The sequence below is a fragment of the Schistocerca nitens genome, chromosome 7 (genome assembly GCF_023898315.1).
Source record: "Schistocerca nitens isolate TAMUIC-IGC-003100 chromosome 7, iqSchNite1.1, whole genome shotgun sequence".
Taxonomy (NCBI): Eukaryota; Metazoa; Arthropoda; class Insecta; order Orthoptera; family Acrididae; genus Schistocerca; species Schistocerca nitens.
This window is the reverse complement of record NC_064620.1, coordinates 285,895,649-285,913,501: the sequence shown is the minus strand read 5'-3', so window position 1 is coordinate 285,913,501 and position 17,853 is coordinate 285,895,649. Positions and strand designations below refer to the sequence as shown.

Here is a 17,853-nt window from a genome sequence, read left to right as displayed (position 1 = left end):
CAGGGCAGGCAGCGAACTGTGAGGAACTAATATCAGCTTTTAATGCTGGGCAGAGTACAAGTGTCTGACCAAACACTGTACCAAACACTCCTAACGAAGGCGACGACCCATGCATATGCGAACGTTAACATGATGACATCAGCAACTACGATTGAAATGGGCACAAGACCATCGGCACTGGACGTTTGCACAGTGGCAGAGTATTGCATGGTCAGGCATATACCAATACGTGCTTCATCATACCAATGGGAGGTCGTGAATCCGTTGTCTTCCAGGAGAACAGCTGATATCTTTATTTCGGGATGGAGACAAGCTGGTGGTAGCTGCAATATGCTCTGGGGAACATTCATGTGGAAATCCCTGGATCCAGTGGAGCAAGGCATCCTGACGACCAAGGAGTATTGTACACCGGTTGCAGACCACGTAGACGATCGTGTTTCTCGACATCAGTGGCAGTGATTATGCACCACGTCACATGGCCAGGAGTGTCATGGAATGGTTTTAGGAACGCAGTGGCGAGTTCCAACTGATGTGCTGACACCTTTATTCCCTAAATCTGAACCCGATCGAACACATCTGGGATGTGGTTGAACGTAGCCTGAGAGCTCATCGCCCCCGTCTCTGGAATTTACGGGAATTAGGTGACGTGTGTGTAGATGTGGTGCTTACTCCCTCCAGCGACCTACCAAGACCTCACTGCTTCTATGCCGCGACACGTTGCCACTGTTATCGGTGTCAAAGGTGGACATACTGGCTATTAGGTAGGTGGTCATAATGTTCCAGCTGATCAGTGTAAACGGTTGCTTTTGTGGAGTGATGCCGTGACTGGAAATCAAGTATCGCTGGTGCTGCGTTCAGTGATGAACTGCGGTTCTGCACTGCTCTGGGTGACCGTCGTCTGCGACTGTGGCGACAACTTTGGGAAACGTGCTAGTCTTCCAATGTTTTGGAGTGTTGCCTCTGGTGTCATGGTGTGGGCAACCATGAGTATGACGTCAGATTACGACTGGTTGTGACTCAGGGCAACCTAACGTCACAGGTATACGTTGTGGCATAAGGTGGTGGCTGTGACTTTACTGTTTGGTACCATGCACTGGTCTGACGGGAAACTAATGCATCCACTCAAGTTGGTGTCGTACCCCATAAGTGCAATGGCCAACCTGTGGTTATTTAAAGTAGAAGGGTTTTGTGCACTAAAAACATGTAAAACCATTTGTTTAACCTAATCCAACGGACACAAGCAACACGGTAGGGTCTTATGGAGACGGACACAATGTTTAGCCGTACCCCCATATAGCTCTATTCCCTGATGCATTTGAAAATGACTTGGGGTCTCAAACCTTTGTAATTATTAATACTTACTTTCACATGAAGGAAATCTGAACTGCGTAACAATCAATGTTCTTAAATGCTAATGCTCCTTACAAAATGAAGTCTTGACAGTGACTTAGCGTACAAGATGATCAGCATGTGGGGTGCCTCTATGGGAACGTGCCTCTATTTTATAAGCTTTTACGTGAGCTAACAGCTACAAAACAGATAAGCGTTGTTGAGGGCAAAGGACAAGAGATAAAGGTTGCATTGCGAATTCATAGAGATTCGTGGGGCTTAAAAACTATTTTGGCACACATTCCGGCAAATCGCGGGCCTAGATTCCGGGTTCAACACAATGACCCAAACAGCTCGCGTCAAAAAGAGCGTCCTACGTATCCCTTTTGCACCCATTTTAACTGACAGATTTTATGAAAGATCTCGAAGCTTCCAACTTTCAGCAAATAATGTAAACAGTTGCCTACGAATTCGGGGGGAAAAGATCGTCCCACCTACGTGCTCCAAATCACGTACGCCAAGACAGTGAGGGACGGGATCCTCTGTGACCATGTCTCCCATTGTTCTTCGATTCCTCCCCCTTGCTATAGTCTGTGCGTTCGAACGGTTCAGCCTTTCGTTTCCAACCTTGGAGAGAGCAGAAAATTCACCTTAGTCCACAGCCAAGCTACTGTATTTCATGCAAGACAGTGAGTGTTCATGAAATAGAGGCTGCTAATCGTAAAGGGAAAGTTTGGATTAAATAAAACATGTACCCCACAGATCACTTCCTGTAGACGCTGGTCCGAATAGAACATAATAAAAATGGCGTATAAGAATGATAAAACACCGTACCTAGTTGATACGATAAACTCTTTCAGCGGAATCCTGTGTCCTCATATGTTATCTTTTAAGTGACAGACTCGTGGTACCATTTTTCAACAGGACAATGCTCGTTCACACATACCACGTGTCTCTGTTAATTGTCTGGTTGGTTTGGGATGTAAAGGGACCAAACTAAAGAGTCATCAGTCCCTTTTTCCTGACGCAAACAAGGCTCAAGGTAAAACAACACCCAAATTTAATTTGTGGAGGGAAAAGGGATAAAAGGAATGGCGAATCACACCGAAAGAGAAAACGAAAGAAAGGAAAAAAAGGGGGAAAACGTGCACCACAAGGAAAAGTATATTTTATGACACTCTCTGTTTGTCAGAAATGCTGGACAGGATGGCAGTCGTTCCTTGTGGTAGGCCGGAGGAAAGTCTCTACTCTACAAATTATTGTGTTACCAAAAGTACACTTTCCCACACACCGTAAGGTCGGACGCAGAATATAAAAAAATGGCTCTGAGCACTATGCGACCTAACTGCTGAGGTCATCAGTCGCCTAGAACTTAGAACTAATTAAACCTAACTAACCTAAGGACATCACGCACATCCATGCCCGAGGCAGGATTCGAACCTGCGACCGTAGCGGTCACGCGGTTCCAGACTGAAGCGCCTTTAACCGCACGGCCACACCGGCCGGCGGACGCAGAATATAAACTGACGGAAAAATCTCAACACCAAGAAGGAGTTGCGCGGCATAAACGGCAGTTGCTAGACGTGTTTCTATATCTAGAAGATGATACCAGTTTAAATTTCGTGCCAGTGACACGAGAGTGGCACCAGTAGAGCGCCTGTGAGGACGCAATACAGTTGTGATGATGATGTTAGGTTTGTGGGGCGCTCAACTGCGCAGTTATCAGCGCCCGTACAAATTCCCAACCTTTCCTCAGTACAATCTCTCCACCTTCATGAATGAAGGTGAAATGATGAGGACAACACTAACACCCGATCATCTCGAGGCAGGTAAAAATCTCTGACCCGCCGGGAATCGAACCCAGGACCCTGTGCTAGGGAAGCGAGAACGCGACTGCGAGACCACGAGCTGCGGACACAGTACATTTGTGCTTTAAACACACGCTGCAACAAGAGTTGTCTTCGAGATTGGACGTGGTGAGTTGATATTCGTCAAGAATACCTGTAAGACGACAAAGATGTCATTATCAACAGGCAGGATGCTGGGAAGATTAAAACTCCGCCGCAGAGCGGCTAAAATTGGGCGACAATCGTAGGGGAGCCGCAGCGACACCGAGGTGGGTCCTCGCGACGGAGGAGGTGCCCATGTGTTAGCCACGTATGGCTGATGCGGATCTGGCAAAGGACAACAGATTCCCTACGAGTAGCTCGCATGGATGACCTCCACACACTTGCTGTCTCCTTGATAACACGGAGCTTATTTGTTGTACTTAGGGTGCGCCATTCAGTGTCCCAGATCGTGAAAACTTTGCGGCGGAAGATCAATCGCAAATCTGTCTCGAGCAGGCCACAGTCCTGTTTGGCCAGATGGTCAGCAAGTTCATTGCCCTGTATCCCGACACGTCCTGGCGTCCAGATGAAGGTCACTGAACGTACACTGTTCTCGAGGACATAAAGAGACTCATGGATGGTCATTACCAAAGGATACTGAAGTACCCCCATGGTCAACGAGATCGCCAGATCTGTCCCCAATAGAACATGTGAGAGACCAGCCCAGACATGAACTCTGTCCCTCTGCCAGCATCCAGAACATCAGGGACCAGTTTCAGTAGCTGTAGACCAGTTTGCCTGAGAAGTGGATACAATGGCTGTATGACCCCCTCTCCAACTGAATCAGTGCATGAACTCAGGCTTGATGGGATGCAACGTCATATTTATAAGGGGGTTCATCCTGTCAAGTTCTTTGTAAACTTGACTCGAATTTGTAACCACTGCAAATAATACCACAGAGTCTCTCAAGCCGTTAAGTTTAATTTCATTGCTTCTCCGCGTTTTTTGTCAGGTCCTTTGTGATTTGGGTTCTACGCTGCAGACTAGGTAGCCTATGCATAAATGTGGCTGTCCTTACAAGAGAAGTCTCCTGGAAACGTTGATTGTAACATTCACTGGCGTGTGCACTTGTGTGTATGTGTGTGTGTGTGTGTGTGTGTGAGAGAGAGAGAGAGAGAGAGAGAGAGAGAGAGAGAGAGAGAGAGTCTCGAAGTGTTCAGCCATGATCTGCACGATACGTCCTCTAAGTACATCTATTTTCATTAATTCAGATATGCTAACTTCTATGACCAGTCCATGCGGTGTACATTTTCACCTGTGCAAAATCCATCTCCCAAAACTATTGGCCGGCCGCGGTGGTCTCGCGGTTCTAGGCGCGCAGTCCGGAACCGTGCGACTGCTACGATCGCAGGTTCGAATCCTGCCTCGGGCATGGCTGTGTGTGATGTCCTTAGGTTAGTTAGGTTTAAGTAGTTCTAAGTTCTAGGGGACTGATGACCACAGCAGTTGAGTCCCATAGTGCTCAGAGCCATTTGAACCATTTGAACCAAAACTATTCGATGCAGATGTGCACGATCTTCCATTAAAAGGAAGTCCTTACCTGCAAAAGTAATTGCGGGACCTTATCTCTCTAGCTCTGGAAGTTTACAGTGTTTCTACAACCATCAATAATAATTTCAAGCCGAGGACTTCCACCCAACATAATGTATGTCCTACAATCAATAAGCTAGTCTTTTGCCCCGATGTTACTGATACTGTACAGATCAGCTGTTTTCCTCCAGTGAGCAATTACCGAGTTCTCGATGTTGTTGACTACAAAATATACAGTCCTGTTGATCTGTATATGCACCAACGAGCATGTGGGGTACTGACCACCTGCTCTGAGCCTCTGGCAGCTGCAACTCCTGATGTGCCTGTATGGTTTGTACACAAGCTATCTGGCAAACATCTTTCACTTTCATCGAGCAGTTACGACCAAGATATGTGTCATGTTTTTGAGTGGTTTCCCCGCTCCGTTACTGTTGTAACTGTCCAGTTACAAAACCTTTCTATTATTATTCCGTGGAAAAAATGTTAACTTCAAATCTAAGTCAGGAACGATATTAATTTCAAATTGTTGCTGAATGATGGGAGAATGGCGGCAAGTGCGAAAAACTCTTTTTATTAATGTTTATGGAATAAATCTGTTACATATCTTCGCCAAAGAGCTTGCAAGATTCTAACTTTCAATTGTAATTATGATTTTAATAAAAATGGCGAAGGTAGTGTTAATTATAACACTGGGCGGAATTGTGGTCTAAATAACAATAGATTTATTCATTCTTAACACACAAGACAAAAATATAAAAAACGGCTAAAGAAACGAAACACAAACAATTTTTTTTTTATTGGACAAACACTTTCAGTGATATGCGATGTATGGTGAACAAAGTGATCAGCTGGAGAACAAGACATGACACTAACCAGAACTAATCGCTTTACCTGACTTCATACTTGTGAATCCGTGGTATGGCCCAAAAACTACGCTACTATCAATCATCTATACTCTGCTATTCCATAAATTAAAATATGCTTCCAAAGAACAGGGTGCTGAGAAGCATATATTGGAGCCCTACGCCGTAGCAGCGAATACTTCACCCTTCTGCTGGTCAGGGCGGCACACCACGGTGCGTTCGGCGACTGGGGTCACGGACGGCAGCAGTCCTGTTATTAATGGCGCGCGCCCGAAAAATGCAAGTACGCGGTCTTGTGTTCGGCTAATTCGGAACGCAAGTACTTTCCTATGAGCCTCTGAAACCCTGGTGGATTCCAGTGAGCAGGCGGACCCAATTGCTGGTCTGCCAAACCAATTTGACTCCGTGCCACGACTATGCGTGACAGAATATGTCAAATGTTTAGACGGCCGACTGAAAACAAATAAGTGCACTCACACATCGCTCGTTGTGTGTGTGATGCTAGAAGTAGTACCTCTGACGGTTCAGATGGTGACTGGCACAGGCTCTAAGTGGCACCTTTCCTCAGTCCAATCTCGCCACTTTCATGAATGACGATGAAATGATGAGAACAACACAAACACCCAATCATCTTGAGGCAGGTAAAAATCCCTTACCCCGCCGGGAATCGAACCCGAGACCTCTTGATCGAGAAGCGAGAACGCGACCGCGAGACCACGAGCTGCGGAAACAAAAGAGTTGTGCTTTAAACACACGCTGTAACAAGAGTTTCCTTTGAGATTGGACGTGGTGAGTTGATATCCGTCAAGAATACCTGTAAGACGACAAAGATGTCATTATCAACATCTTACTGAGTTTGAACGAAGTCGTGTAACAGGGCTACGAGAAACTAGAAGTTCCTTCTGCGATATTGCAGAAAGATGTGGCAGGAATGTAGGCACTGCACATGACTGTCAGCAGCGGTGGTCACGAGAATGTACGGTCGGTCTGAGGAAGACAGTGCTCCGGACGGCCAGGTGGCACTACCGAAACGGAAGAGCATCGTGGTCGGCCTTTCGTTCTGGTGCATCATACTGCATCTACAGCAGCAATTTGAGCAGCAGTTGTCACGACAATGACATAACGAACTTTTACAAACCGCTTACTTTAAGGACAACTCCGAGCCATATGTTCTGCAGCGTGTATTCCACTGATTCCAAACAGCTACCGTTGGCGACTTTGGAGGGCAGGTTGGGGGTCTGTCGTGTTTTCTGAAGAAAGGTGGTTCTGTCTCGGTGCCAGTGATGGCCGTGTGTTGGTTAGAAGGAGACCAGTTGAGGGCCTCCAAACAACCTGTCTGCGAGCTAGACACACTGGACCCACACATGGAGTCATGGTCTGGGGTGCGACTTCGTGTGATAGCAGAAGCACCCTCGTGGTCATCCCACGCACTCAGACCGCAAATTTCTACGTCAATTTGGTGATTCGACCTCTTGTGCTGCCATTCATGAACGGCATTCCAGGGGGTGTTTTCCAGCAAATTACTGCTCGCCCAAATACCTTTGTTGTAACTCAACAAGTTCTACAAAAAAATGGTTCAAATGGCTCTAAGCACTATGGAACTTAACATCTGAGGTCATCAGTGTCCCAGACTTAGAACTACTTAAACCTACCTAAGGACATCACACACATCCATGCCCGAGGCAGGATTCGAACCTGCGACCGTAGTGGTCGCGCGGTTCCAGACTGACGCGCCTAGAACCGCTCGACCACCGCGGCCGGCCAGGACATGTAAACAACCGTGACAGCGACGCCATATTGATTTTATTACACCAGGAAAGATAGAACGAAGGATTCATATGTGGAAGTACGTTCAGGGGAGTAGTCGATAAAAGGTTTAAGTGCAGGGAAATAGCACTGCAACTACTTATTTGTACGTTTCAGAAGCTTGAATTATTTATTGCAGAAGTACGCAACAGCAATACCTACCAAACCTCTACAATGACCTGTCTTACTCTTTTCGTATATATAGATCGCTTCCAGCATTATCGAGAGCAAAATTCGACATGTGAACAGTATCTTTTATGTGTACATAAGGTGTAGCGAAGTTCACCAAATCGTTGAAGGTTTCTTCGTTCATCCTCAAAAAATTTCGATAGTCATCTGGCTCTCCTGTAAGTCCCATTAGCACGTATACAGAACGCCTTCCGAGCTCCGAGACACTTTTCCGCCCACCGCCGTTTCCTCTTGGATTTTTTTTTTTTTCAGTGAGTAGCGATGGCAATCACAATCCATCAAGTTCTGCATCATGGAGTGCTGGCATGTTCACTACAAAGGTAGAGTTCTAACTGATACGTAACGGGCATAAACATTGCGTATTAATGTTGTGCCGTTCTTGTCCTCGTACTTTCGCGCTGTATATTGACACAATACTATTGCGCAATAAGCACCGATCCTGTGACGCACCCTGAAGTCTATGAAATATTTATTACAAAACTGCTTCCAGTTTGGGATCATAAGGGTGAAAATCTAACTACTTGCAACAAGTTCTGCATGAAAATTTAAAAACATGAATTTAGTGCTCCATTTTCTTGCGGTATTTGACCAGTAACTTCGCATTCCTCTTTCTCTCTCTCTCTTCCTCTCTGCGTCTGTGTCTCCCTCTCTGTCTCGATCTCTTTCTCTTTCTGTCCTCCTGTCAGTCTTCTGACTAGTTTCGGGTAGCTCGCCACGAATTCCTTTCCTGTGTCAACTTCTTCATCTCAGAGTAGCACTTTCACCCGCTAGCCTTAATTATTTATTGGTTATATTCCAAGAATGTAATAATTTCAGTTTCAAAGAAGGCATGTACTGACAGGCGCCAATACTACCGAGCCATCAGTTTAATAAGTCTTGACTACAAATTATTGAGACGAATTATTTTTAGAAGAATGGAATAACTGGTAGAGCCCGACCGAAGGAAGATCAGTTTGGGTCCAGGAGAAACGTACGAACATGCGAGGAAATACTGAGCCTACGACTTTTCTTAGGAGAAAAGTTGAAGAAAGCCAAACCTATGTTTATGACGTTTGTAGTTTTAAATAAAGCTTTTGACAATGTACCATAGCTTGGATAAAATACAGGGAAAAAACCGAAAGGTTTTTTACAACTTCCTCAGGAACAAGATGCACTATAAGTGTCGAAGGACATGAAAGGAAAGTCGTAGTTGAGACGGAACTCAGACGAAGTTGTTACTTTATCTGTACAGTGTAGAAGCTGCGGAGGAAACCAAGGAACAATTCCGAAAGGGAATTAAGAGTCCAGGGAGAAGAAACTAAAATTTTGTAGTTTACCAATGACGCTGTGATTCTGTCAGAGATAGCAGAGGGCTTGGAAGAGCAGTTGAACGGAAAGTTTAGTGTACTGAAAAGAGATTATAAGACGAAGATCAATAAAAATATTGCAACGTTATTGGGACGTAGCCAAATTAAATCATATGATGCTGAGGGAATTAGGTTAGGCAACGAGACACTAGAAACAGAGGTCAGAGTTCTGCCATTTGGGCAGTAAAATAACTGCTGATGTTCGAAGTGCAGCGGATATAAAATGTAAACTGGCAATGGCAAGAAAAGCGTTTCTGGAGATGATAAATTTGTTGACATCAAATGTAGACTTCAGTGTTAGGAAGCCATTTACGAAGGTATTTATCTGGAGTGTAGCCAAACCCGAACGTGAAACTTGGACGATAGGCAGTTCAGACGAGAATAGAACAGAAGCTTTTGAAAGGTATTGCTACAGAAGAATACTGAAGGATAGGTGGGTAGTCTGGGTAATTGATGAGAAAGTACTAGAGAGAACTGGGGAGAAAATTTATGGCATAATTTGACTAAAAGAAGGGATCGGTTGATCGGACACATAGGCCCTACTGAGGCATCAAGAAATTGTCGATTCCGTAATAGAAGAAAGTGGGGGGTGGGGGCTAAAAATTGCTTGAATACCGAAGCAGGTAACCCTCCTAACGGATATAGGTTGTGGTACTTAGGTGGAGATGAAGAGATTGCACAGAATATAGTAGCGTGATTAGATGCATAAGACCATTCTTCCGACTGAAGATCTCAACAACAACAACAACAACCACAACATACTTCAATCTCTGTCTTCCTCTGTAGTTTTGACCCACTACAGCTCCCTCTAGCACTGTGGAAGTTATTCCCTGATGTCTTAAGATGTGTCCTATCATCCTGTGCCTTCTTCTTGGCAGTGTTTTCCAAATGCACTTCACCTCGCCGATTCTGCAGAGAGACTCATCATTTCAAATGTCTACCTATTTTCCAACGTCCTTCTATGGCACCCCGTCTTAAATTCTCTTCTTTTTTGATTTGATTCGAATGTACCTTCGTTTTCAGAATTTCTTTTGTCAAATAAGTGGTCTACGTTTCGTACTAATAAGTTATTTTTAGTGAGGAATGCTCCCTTTGCTTTTGCTAATGTGATTCGTGTATCCTCCTTGCTTCTTCTCTTACGCGTAGTTTTGCTACGAAGGTAGCAGAACTGTTTCACATCGTCTATCCGCCCAATTTCTGCTTCCCTTCGATTTACTATTAGTTCATTCCATTCAGTTGGCCCTGTAATTCCTTCTGGCCTTCACTGTGGATAGCAATGCATCGATTAATACCCTGAATTGTAATCTCACTCTCGAACCTTTGTTTTATTTCAGACATTCCTTTTCCAGTGTATATATTGAACAGTAGGCGCGAAAGTCTATCTTACACCCTTTTCAATTCGAGCACTTCGTTCTTGGTCTCCCATTCTTCTAGTTGTTCCCTCGTGGTTATAGTAGATACACAATCACATGCTTCTCTATAGCTTATATCTAGTCCTCTTAACAATTTTTCTTTTTTTATCAGAAACTTCTATTGGCTCTGTTTTGTTAAATGGTGCTTAAGAGTAAACCCGAATATTTTCCACCTTCACCCACTATTTACAAAAAAAAAGTCATCCTCCAATGCACAAAATACTTTCGCTCCATAATCCGATGTGATTATTTCCTTGGAGAGAGTGATGAATCATTCAGAGGTCAACTATTGACTGAAGTGCGACTGAAGGAGAGGGGCGCCGGCGAAGGCAAACAGAATCCCGCGCTAAGAGCCTTGTTTTTCTGACAGCGCAGCCGACAGCCGCCCGCAGAAACAACAGACGTCACAACAAACACGGTGCGAAGCCACGCCCAGCACGCCCGCCCCCGCGAGCAGTCCAGTAGCAAGAGAAAATTAAGCAACCCCGACAGCTCTGCCACGGGATTGGCGTATCTGTCGACGAATGGGCAGCGAGGCCCCGCCCACCGCTGCCGCAGGACCGGCACCCGCGTGCGCCCGCAGAGTGTCTCGTTTTCCCGGCAGATCCGCAGTGACTAATTTTGTAGGACACCTTGACACAGATTTTATGATTTCAACGATTTTCTGCGTTTTTCCTTCGGCGAGAATTGGCAGACGCACCGGTGCACCCCATCTAAGCGGGACGTAACGAGGTAAGTCAAATCTTCACGTTGTCACATTTTGCTTATGTAGAAAATGAGGAAAAAGCTGTGGGGGCACGACGTGGTCTTCGTATAGAAACAGCAGAATGTTTCGGCAATAAACAGATCCGCTGTTGAGTGCTGTGCTGATGACTGCTATTGGCTGCCGTAACATTCTGCGAAGTGGTGTTTATGGCCCACCTCTCGACCAAACAGCTCTTCATTCAAGCCGTTGTTATTCTGATCATTATTTCTTTTGCTACCATGGAAAAACTAGTATCGACTGTTTTCATAATTTCATACTAATCTGTGTAGCAAAGTTAAGCTGCCATTAACCCGATGGATAGTTTGAACGCAACAATGAATGGTCCTGTTGGACGTGGTAAGCCATTAGCTTCCTCCGACTTTTGAATTGCCTTACCCAGCCAGTTAGAGGGCTTTAACGTGGGTTCCGACGCATGATGCAACTTGGTATTTTTCATAGTAACAAACACTGTCAGAGGTGAAAGACGTGATAAGTGACAGATTAAAATCCTAATACTGACCAGGAAACGATCTCGAGACTTCTCGATCCGTAGCCTGCATTGTATCACTTTTTTCCATATTAACGAACACTCTATTGACACTTCGTTTTGCTCATAAACTAGTTTTTATGCAACAATGTCTGAAAAAATAAACTCCGCATAGTACAACGAAACAAAAATGAATTTAAATGTGATAAATGAAAGAGAAGCACATTTCAAAATATATTCTCGTCTTCTTTTTCCCCTCTTATAAACGATTTCTTAGAATAGGTCAACTTGTTTTTTAACTGACTATTCACATATTTTACGGTGTGTTCTACAGCAGTCTTCATACAACCATCAAGACAGGCAACCACTCACAGATAACAGAAATCGAGCAGAATATAAATAAAGTTATTCAGCGAGAGGTGTTTGTCAGTATTCTGTAACTCTGGTCTCATAATTATTATAATGGAATATTATTTTTAATACATCACCAAATTTTCTATTGTGATTTCATCTACATATTTATCTATGCTCCGCAAGCCACTTGACAAATTGTGGCGGAGGGCGGCTGCTATTTGATCCCATCCTTCCCTGATCCACTCGCGAATGGCGCGTGGGAACAATGAGTATTGGTAAATCTTCGTATTAGCTCTAATTTCCTGAATTTTTTGTCGTGATTAATTCACGAGACGTTTGTGGGAGGAAGCAGTGTATTCTTCGACTATTCCCCCACTGTGCTCTCCCGTAATTATAATAATAAACCTCTCCGTTATGCGGAACACATCTCATGTAGCGTTTACCACTGGAGCTTGTTGAGTTCTGACGCCGACTAAACGACCCTGGGACGAAACGCGCCGCTCTTCGTTGGATCTTCTCTATCTCTTCTATCAGTCCTGTATGATAAGGGTCCCATATTGATAAACAGTACTCAAGAATCGGTCGAACAAGTGTCTTGTAAGGCACTTCTTTCACGGATGAAGTGCATTTCCTTAAGATTCGTTCTATGAATCTGTATCGCACCTTCTTTTCTTACTATTTTGTTTTATGTAGTCATTCCATTTAAAGTTGCTCCGAATGATTACTCCCAGATATTTTACGGTAGTTACTGTTTCTAGCAGTTCGACATCAGTAGCGTAGTTGCACAGTAGCGGATTTCTTCTCCTAAGTAACGCAATATATTACATTTATTTACGTTCATGGTCAACTACCAGTCCTTGCACCATTCATGAATCCTCTTTCAGTTCGGTTAAGTCTGCTGACGTTGCTACCTTCTTATAGATAGCCGCATTATCTGTGGACAGCCTTATGTAACTCCCCGACGTTATCCGCTTGGTCGTTTGTATACATTGTTAACAATAACGGTCCTAACAGACTTCCTTGCATCTGTCGATTTTGTTCCGTTAAGAGCGACGTGTTGAGTTCCGTCTGCAAGGAAGTCTTGAATCCAGTCAGAAATCTGGTCACATACTGAACTCATTTTCTTCCTTCCTGAAGTTAAGGAAGACGGCATCAACCTAAGCGCCGATGTCTACGGTGCTGTTGGATCTCAAGGAGAAACAGAACACTCAGTTTCGGAACATCTCTGTTTGCGAATCCATATTGATTTTGATTTTGATATTCTCGTTCTCCAAAAATGTCGCAATATGTCTAGTACATTCTTAGAGAATACAGCTACGTTGTATTCCTCCACTGAGTCTACACCTCTTTTATAATGACATAATTAATAAAGCTGCCACAGAGCTACACTACTTTAGCGTTTTGGGAAATACGAGGGCTCTTTGGAAAGTAAGGTCGTGAAATGGAAACCACAATGAAAATCAAAATAATTTACTTGCAACAGATAAACACCTTTCAGGTACTTCTCTATACAGTCGCCGCTCCGAATTAGACATCTGTCGTAGCGTTGTACCAACTTTCCAGTACGCTCTTCTTAGATAGCCGCCTGTTATTTCTGTCAATTTTCTATGTCAGACTGCAACTCGTTGTCAGTGCCAAAATGTTATCTTCACAACCAGCGGTTCATATGAGCAGAGATGAAAATCAGAGGGAACCAAGTCCGGGCTGTATGGTTGGTGATCAAACACTTCCCATTGAAAACAATTCGGGAGCGTCCTCATAGCTGCTGCAGTATGCGGCCGAGTACTGTCATGAAGAAGAAAATGTGACAGATATGTTATGCGGGGTTGCATGAAATCAGGCGAAATCGCACGGTAGGCACACAAACTTGGCGGGAGACACTATTTTCTAGGCATCTTTAAGCGCTCACTGTGAGCTCTGAACTATGCAAAACGACGTGACGCTATCTACGGGCATACTAGAGACACTGTCCAACACATATGTGCAAAGATTCTTCCGATTTTCACTGTGGTTTCCATTTAACGACCAATCTTTCCTTACTTTTCCGAATGGTTCTCGTAGACTGTAGCTAAGCTAATCAGTTCCGCCGTAGTGATTTGTGTCCCTTCATATCTTCTTGGAAATGATTCCTGTTCCCTTACGCCGTTCCATATAGTGCTGCAACCCCCGCATCTAAACCGATGCATTAAGGGGCTCCGAAACGCCCTATACTTGCAATGTTAAAATAACGCTTATAAATTACATCTTTCCTCACAAAGTATTTGAGGTAGGAAGTTGAACTTTTTACAGATTATTTATTGGAATATGGGCTACAACTTAACACAGGGATTTTACAAAATTTTAGTTCAGTTATTAAAGATGATTTTTTTTCAATTGTAATGAAAATTCACAACATTTTTTTGCAATTTTTTATTTATATATTCAAAAATATACAGTTTTTTGGAAAAAGGCTGTGTTAAATTATGCAGAAGGTACTGTGTAACATTTACTGAAAGTTTGAAACAAATATGTTTGGAAGATCCTTAGAAAACATGTAATTAGTATGAGAAAATAAAAGTTTTGGGAATCGAGCGACAAAGATTGGATTAACTTTTTAGTGCATTCCAGGTCCATAGGATGGATTATCTTCATCCTCTGCAAACTCCTCCTCCAGCTTCCTCTTGTTCCTCCTCCTGTTTACTCTTGCTTGTATTTCTAGACTCTTTACAGCCCTGTCTGCAGCCCGAAGACGTTCCTTGTCTAAAGCAAGCATCGCTCGTACCATGTTAGAGCCTATCTTCATTCCCATATTTCTAAATACCTTGCACCTTACAATGTTGCCATCATTGAAAGTCGCAACAGCATCATACACACCAAAGTGAAGTGTTTCTATTCCAACAAATACAGTCTTGGGGATTCTCGACCACATAACACTATTTACACTTTCATTGGGGTTTTGAGTTTTTCAGTGAATACACTTTTTCAACAGTTCAGGTGCTGCTAAGTCTCTGAAAATAGGTTTTATCACCTCCATTATTGCATGAGGCAGACTATGCTTATGAGTGTACACTTCACCAGTTAGCAATCCTTTGTTATATTTACACCAACTGTCTTCTTCTTTGGGACACAAGCTATGTTGGAGATTTTCATCGGTTGAAGAAGTATGAAAAAAAAGAGCCCAAACAGCCTTCTTCATTTCGTCGACACTTTGTGTATTTTGCCTAATAGCCATTCCATAATAGTTCTGTATTTTGTCAATTACACTGTCAGTTAACCTTCCCTTCCCATCCAACCCTTTACCATCACTGAGTTTTTGTTTTTTGTACGAAGCTTTCAGTCGCCGAAGTCTTGTTCCCATTCGCTTCTGTACGTGTCCAATACACTCAAAATTCTGCACTACAACATCATCACCATAGGGCTTCAGTCCTTGAACATGTTTGAAACTTTTAGAATCACCATCAGGTAATTAACATATCGCACTTTATCACACGCCTCAGAACGCTGGAATATACTGGCAACACCAGCCACTTCCATTCCTCCACTACTGCCACTATAGTTAGCTTTGCAATTATTTTCATGTGTACCTTTATATTTTTGTGGACATTTACAATACTCTGATATTACTGCTACATCTAAAACTTTCCCTGTATACATACTGGTGGCAGATACTACACCATGAAGAGATGTGTGTCCCCGTTTATGCCAGGTACCATCGAACGCTGCAGTCAAATCTCTGTTACCATTATTTTCCATTACTGCCTCTTCCACAGCGTTCTTCATAGATTCTATACAGACATCTTCTACTTTAGACCCTATTAATTTATTATAGGTCGTAAACTTGGTTGGGGGATTTGGAAGATTCATGATGCCACAGAAAATTGCACCTGCAGTAGCACCCTTACCAACTGAACGCAAGGAATAAACAAATCTAATGTTGTTTTCGTAGATTTTGCTACCATTTTCTTCAGTTGCAGTTACTGCAACACTGTTCCAAAAGGTGGTCATGTATGAACACTTATCACATTTCAGTTGTATTTCACTAGCAAGTGCTACGTGCTTTATTATGGAGAGTTCCAGACCAACTTCACTACAATGAATACATCTTACACAGTTTGAAAAAATTCCTTTGACAACCGACATATCAAATATTTCATTCACATCCGATTCGCCCATAAAACATTCATAGTTTTCACTCATTGAACCAAGCTTCTTCTGTGAAGTATTTTCTTTCCCACTTTGACTGCTATGGGCAGGTGTACTTGAGAGGTTAGGTTCACTCACTTGGTTATCGTCTTTATTGTTTACAGTAATAACACATACCTTTGGCTTTCCAACATTTCTACTTTTCTTAAAAGCCTTCAGAGGATTTCTAATAACTTTACTTTAACTCATTATTATACTTCAACAAAACAGAGACTCAAGAAACAGAATTAATTACGAATATTTTCGAGATAACGACAGAGTAAATAAACATGAAACAATCGACAATCACACCAGCGATATATATTGAACCATCACAGGTTAGCCACAACACATACTTTATCTCACATCACTAAAATGTACCTGATGAACACGGACGTTAATAATAACACCATTTGACAGCAGTTTAACAGCGCCACAGTGGGTCACGCCCATGTAGAACACATTTCAAAAAAAATTTAAAAATAGTTGTAGTCTTCGGAATTGAATAAATAATATATCTATTAAAAGGTAATAGTCTGCAGATTCAGAAAACGCAAAAAAGTAAAAATTGAACTTTTCATGATTTTGAGCCTTTCCGGAGCCCCTTAACGTGTTCACCGACCCACGTTTGAGGCATTAGTTAGTGCTGCTTAGTTCTGTGGTATGCTGCGTATCTTTTGTTGGCATAAAATCATTGACGACCCTATACTAAGCTAGAGGGAGCTATAGAGGCCAAAACCGTAGAGGAAGGCAAAGATTGGAATACATCCAGCAAATAATTGAAGACGTAGGTAGCAAGTGCTATTCTGAGATGAAGAGGTTATCACAGGAGAGGAATTCGTGGCGGGCCGCATCAAACCAGTCAGAAGACTAATGACCCCTCCCCCCAAAAAAAGTACGAAGCAGGCCATATATCTGTACCAAGAAAAAATACTAAGCAGGCCTTATATCTGTACCACTGAGCCATCAAGCCAGCAGCAAACTAAAACCATATGCAGGAATGGTAAGAGCACGGCCCGCGAAAGACAAAGTCCCGGATTCGATTTCCGATTCGGCACACAAGTTATAGTCAGCCAACAAAGTTCAAAACAGCTCATAATCCGCTCCAGGGACCAAATTTGTCACTCAGATCCTTCAGGGTTCAAACAACGTACGGGAATGCAGCCGAATGTCACCTTCGAGGACCGCCGATATTTCGGAAGGTGCACACCCCTTTATTTTCAAGGCGCACGTATATTTGTGCCTTTAAAATGACTGGATGTGAACCTATTGAAATATAGGCGGGTGTCAGGTACGGCATCCGTTTGCGTTATCGTAAGTTTGCTTGAATGTCGGGAGAAACTCAAGTTTCAGATGCTTCGACAATTGCGGGCTTATGTTTCTGGTAGCAACTTGTTGTTCCCTTTTGACGGTTCACTTCTGTCGTCCTTCATCTATGTTTATACTGTTCTACGTGAATGAAACATAACGTCTCGAATATATCTGTGCATTCGACGGACACGTCAATAGGTGTCACGTCAGACACATTGCTTCTGTGGTCAAAGATGTTTAATAACGATCTACAAAACTAGTTCTTGGAGCATACTTCCAACCAATATTAGTCCACATTTAGATCTGTATTTTGCAAACCACTGTGAAGTGGATAACAGAGGATATTTGCCACCGTACAAATTATTAGATGTTTTTCCAGTTGCATTTACGTACGGAGTGTGGGAAGAATGGTTGTTTAAATGCCTCTCTGA

At 43.2% G+C, this 17,853-nt stretch overlaps 1 protein-coding gene across 1 annotated transcript in view; it reads left to right on the top strand.

Annotated features, from left to right (window-relative positions):
- LOC126195579 (uncharacterized) overlaps positions 1 to 10,983 on the top strand; it is a 67,073-nt gene extending 56,090 nt beyond the window's left edge. The window contains exons 2-3 of the mRNA XM_049934204.1: positions 4,940 to 5,073; positions 10,735 to 10,983. Coding sequence (XP_049790161.1) covers positions 4,940 to 5,073; positions 10,735 to 10,983 — 383 coding nt within the window. The remainder of the gene's footprint in view (positions 1 to 4,939; positions 5,074 to 10,734) is intronic.
- The last annotated feature ends 6,870 nt before the right edge of the window (positions 10,984 to 17,853 follow it).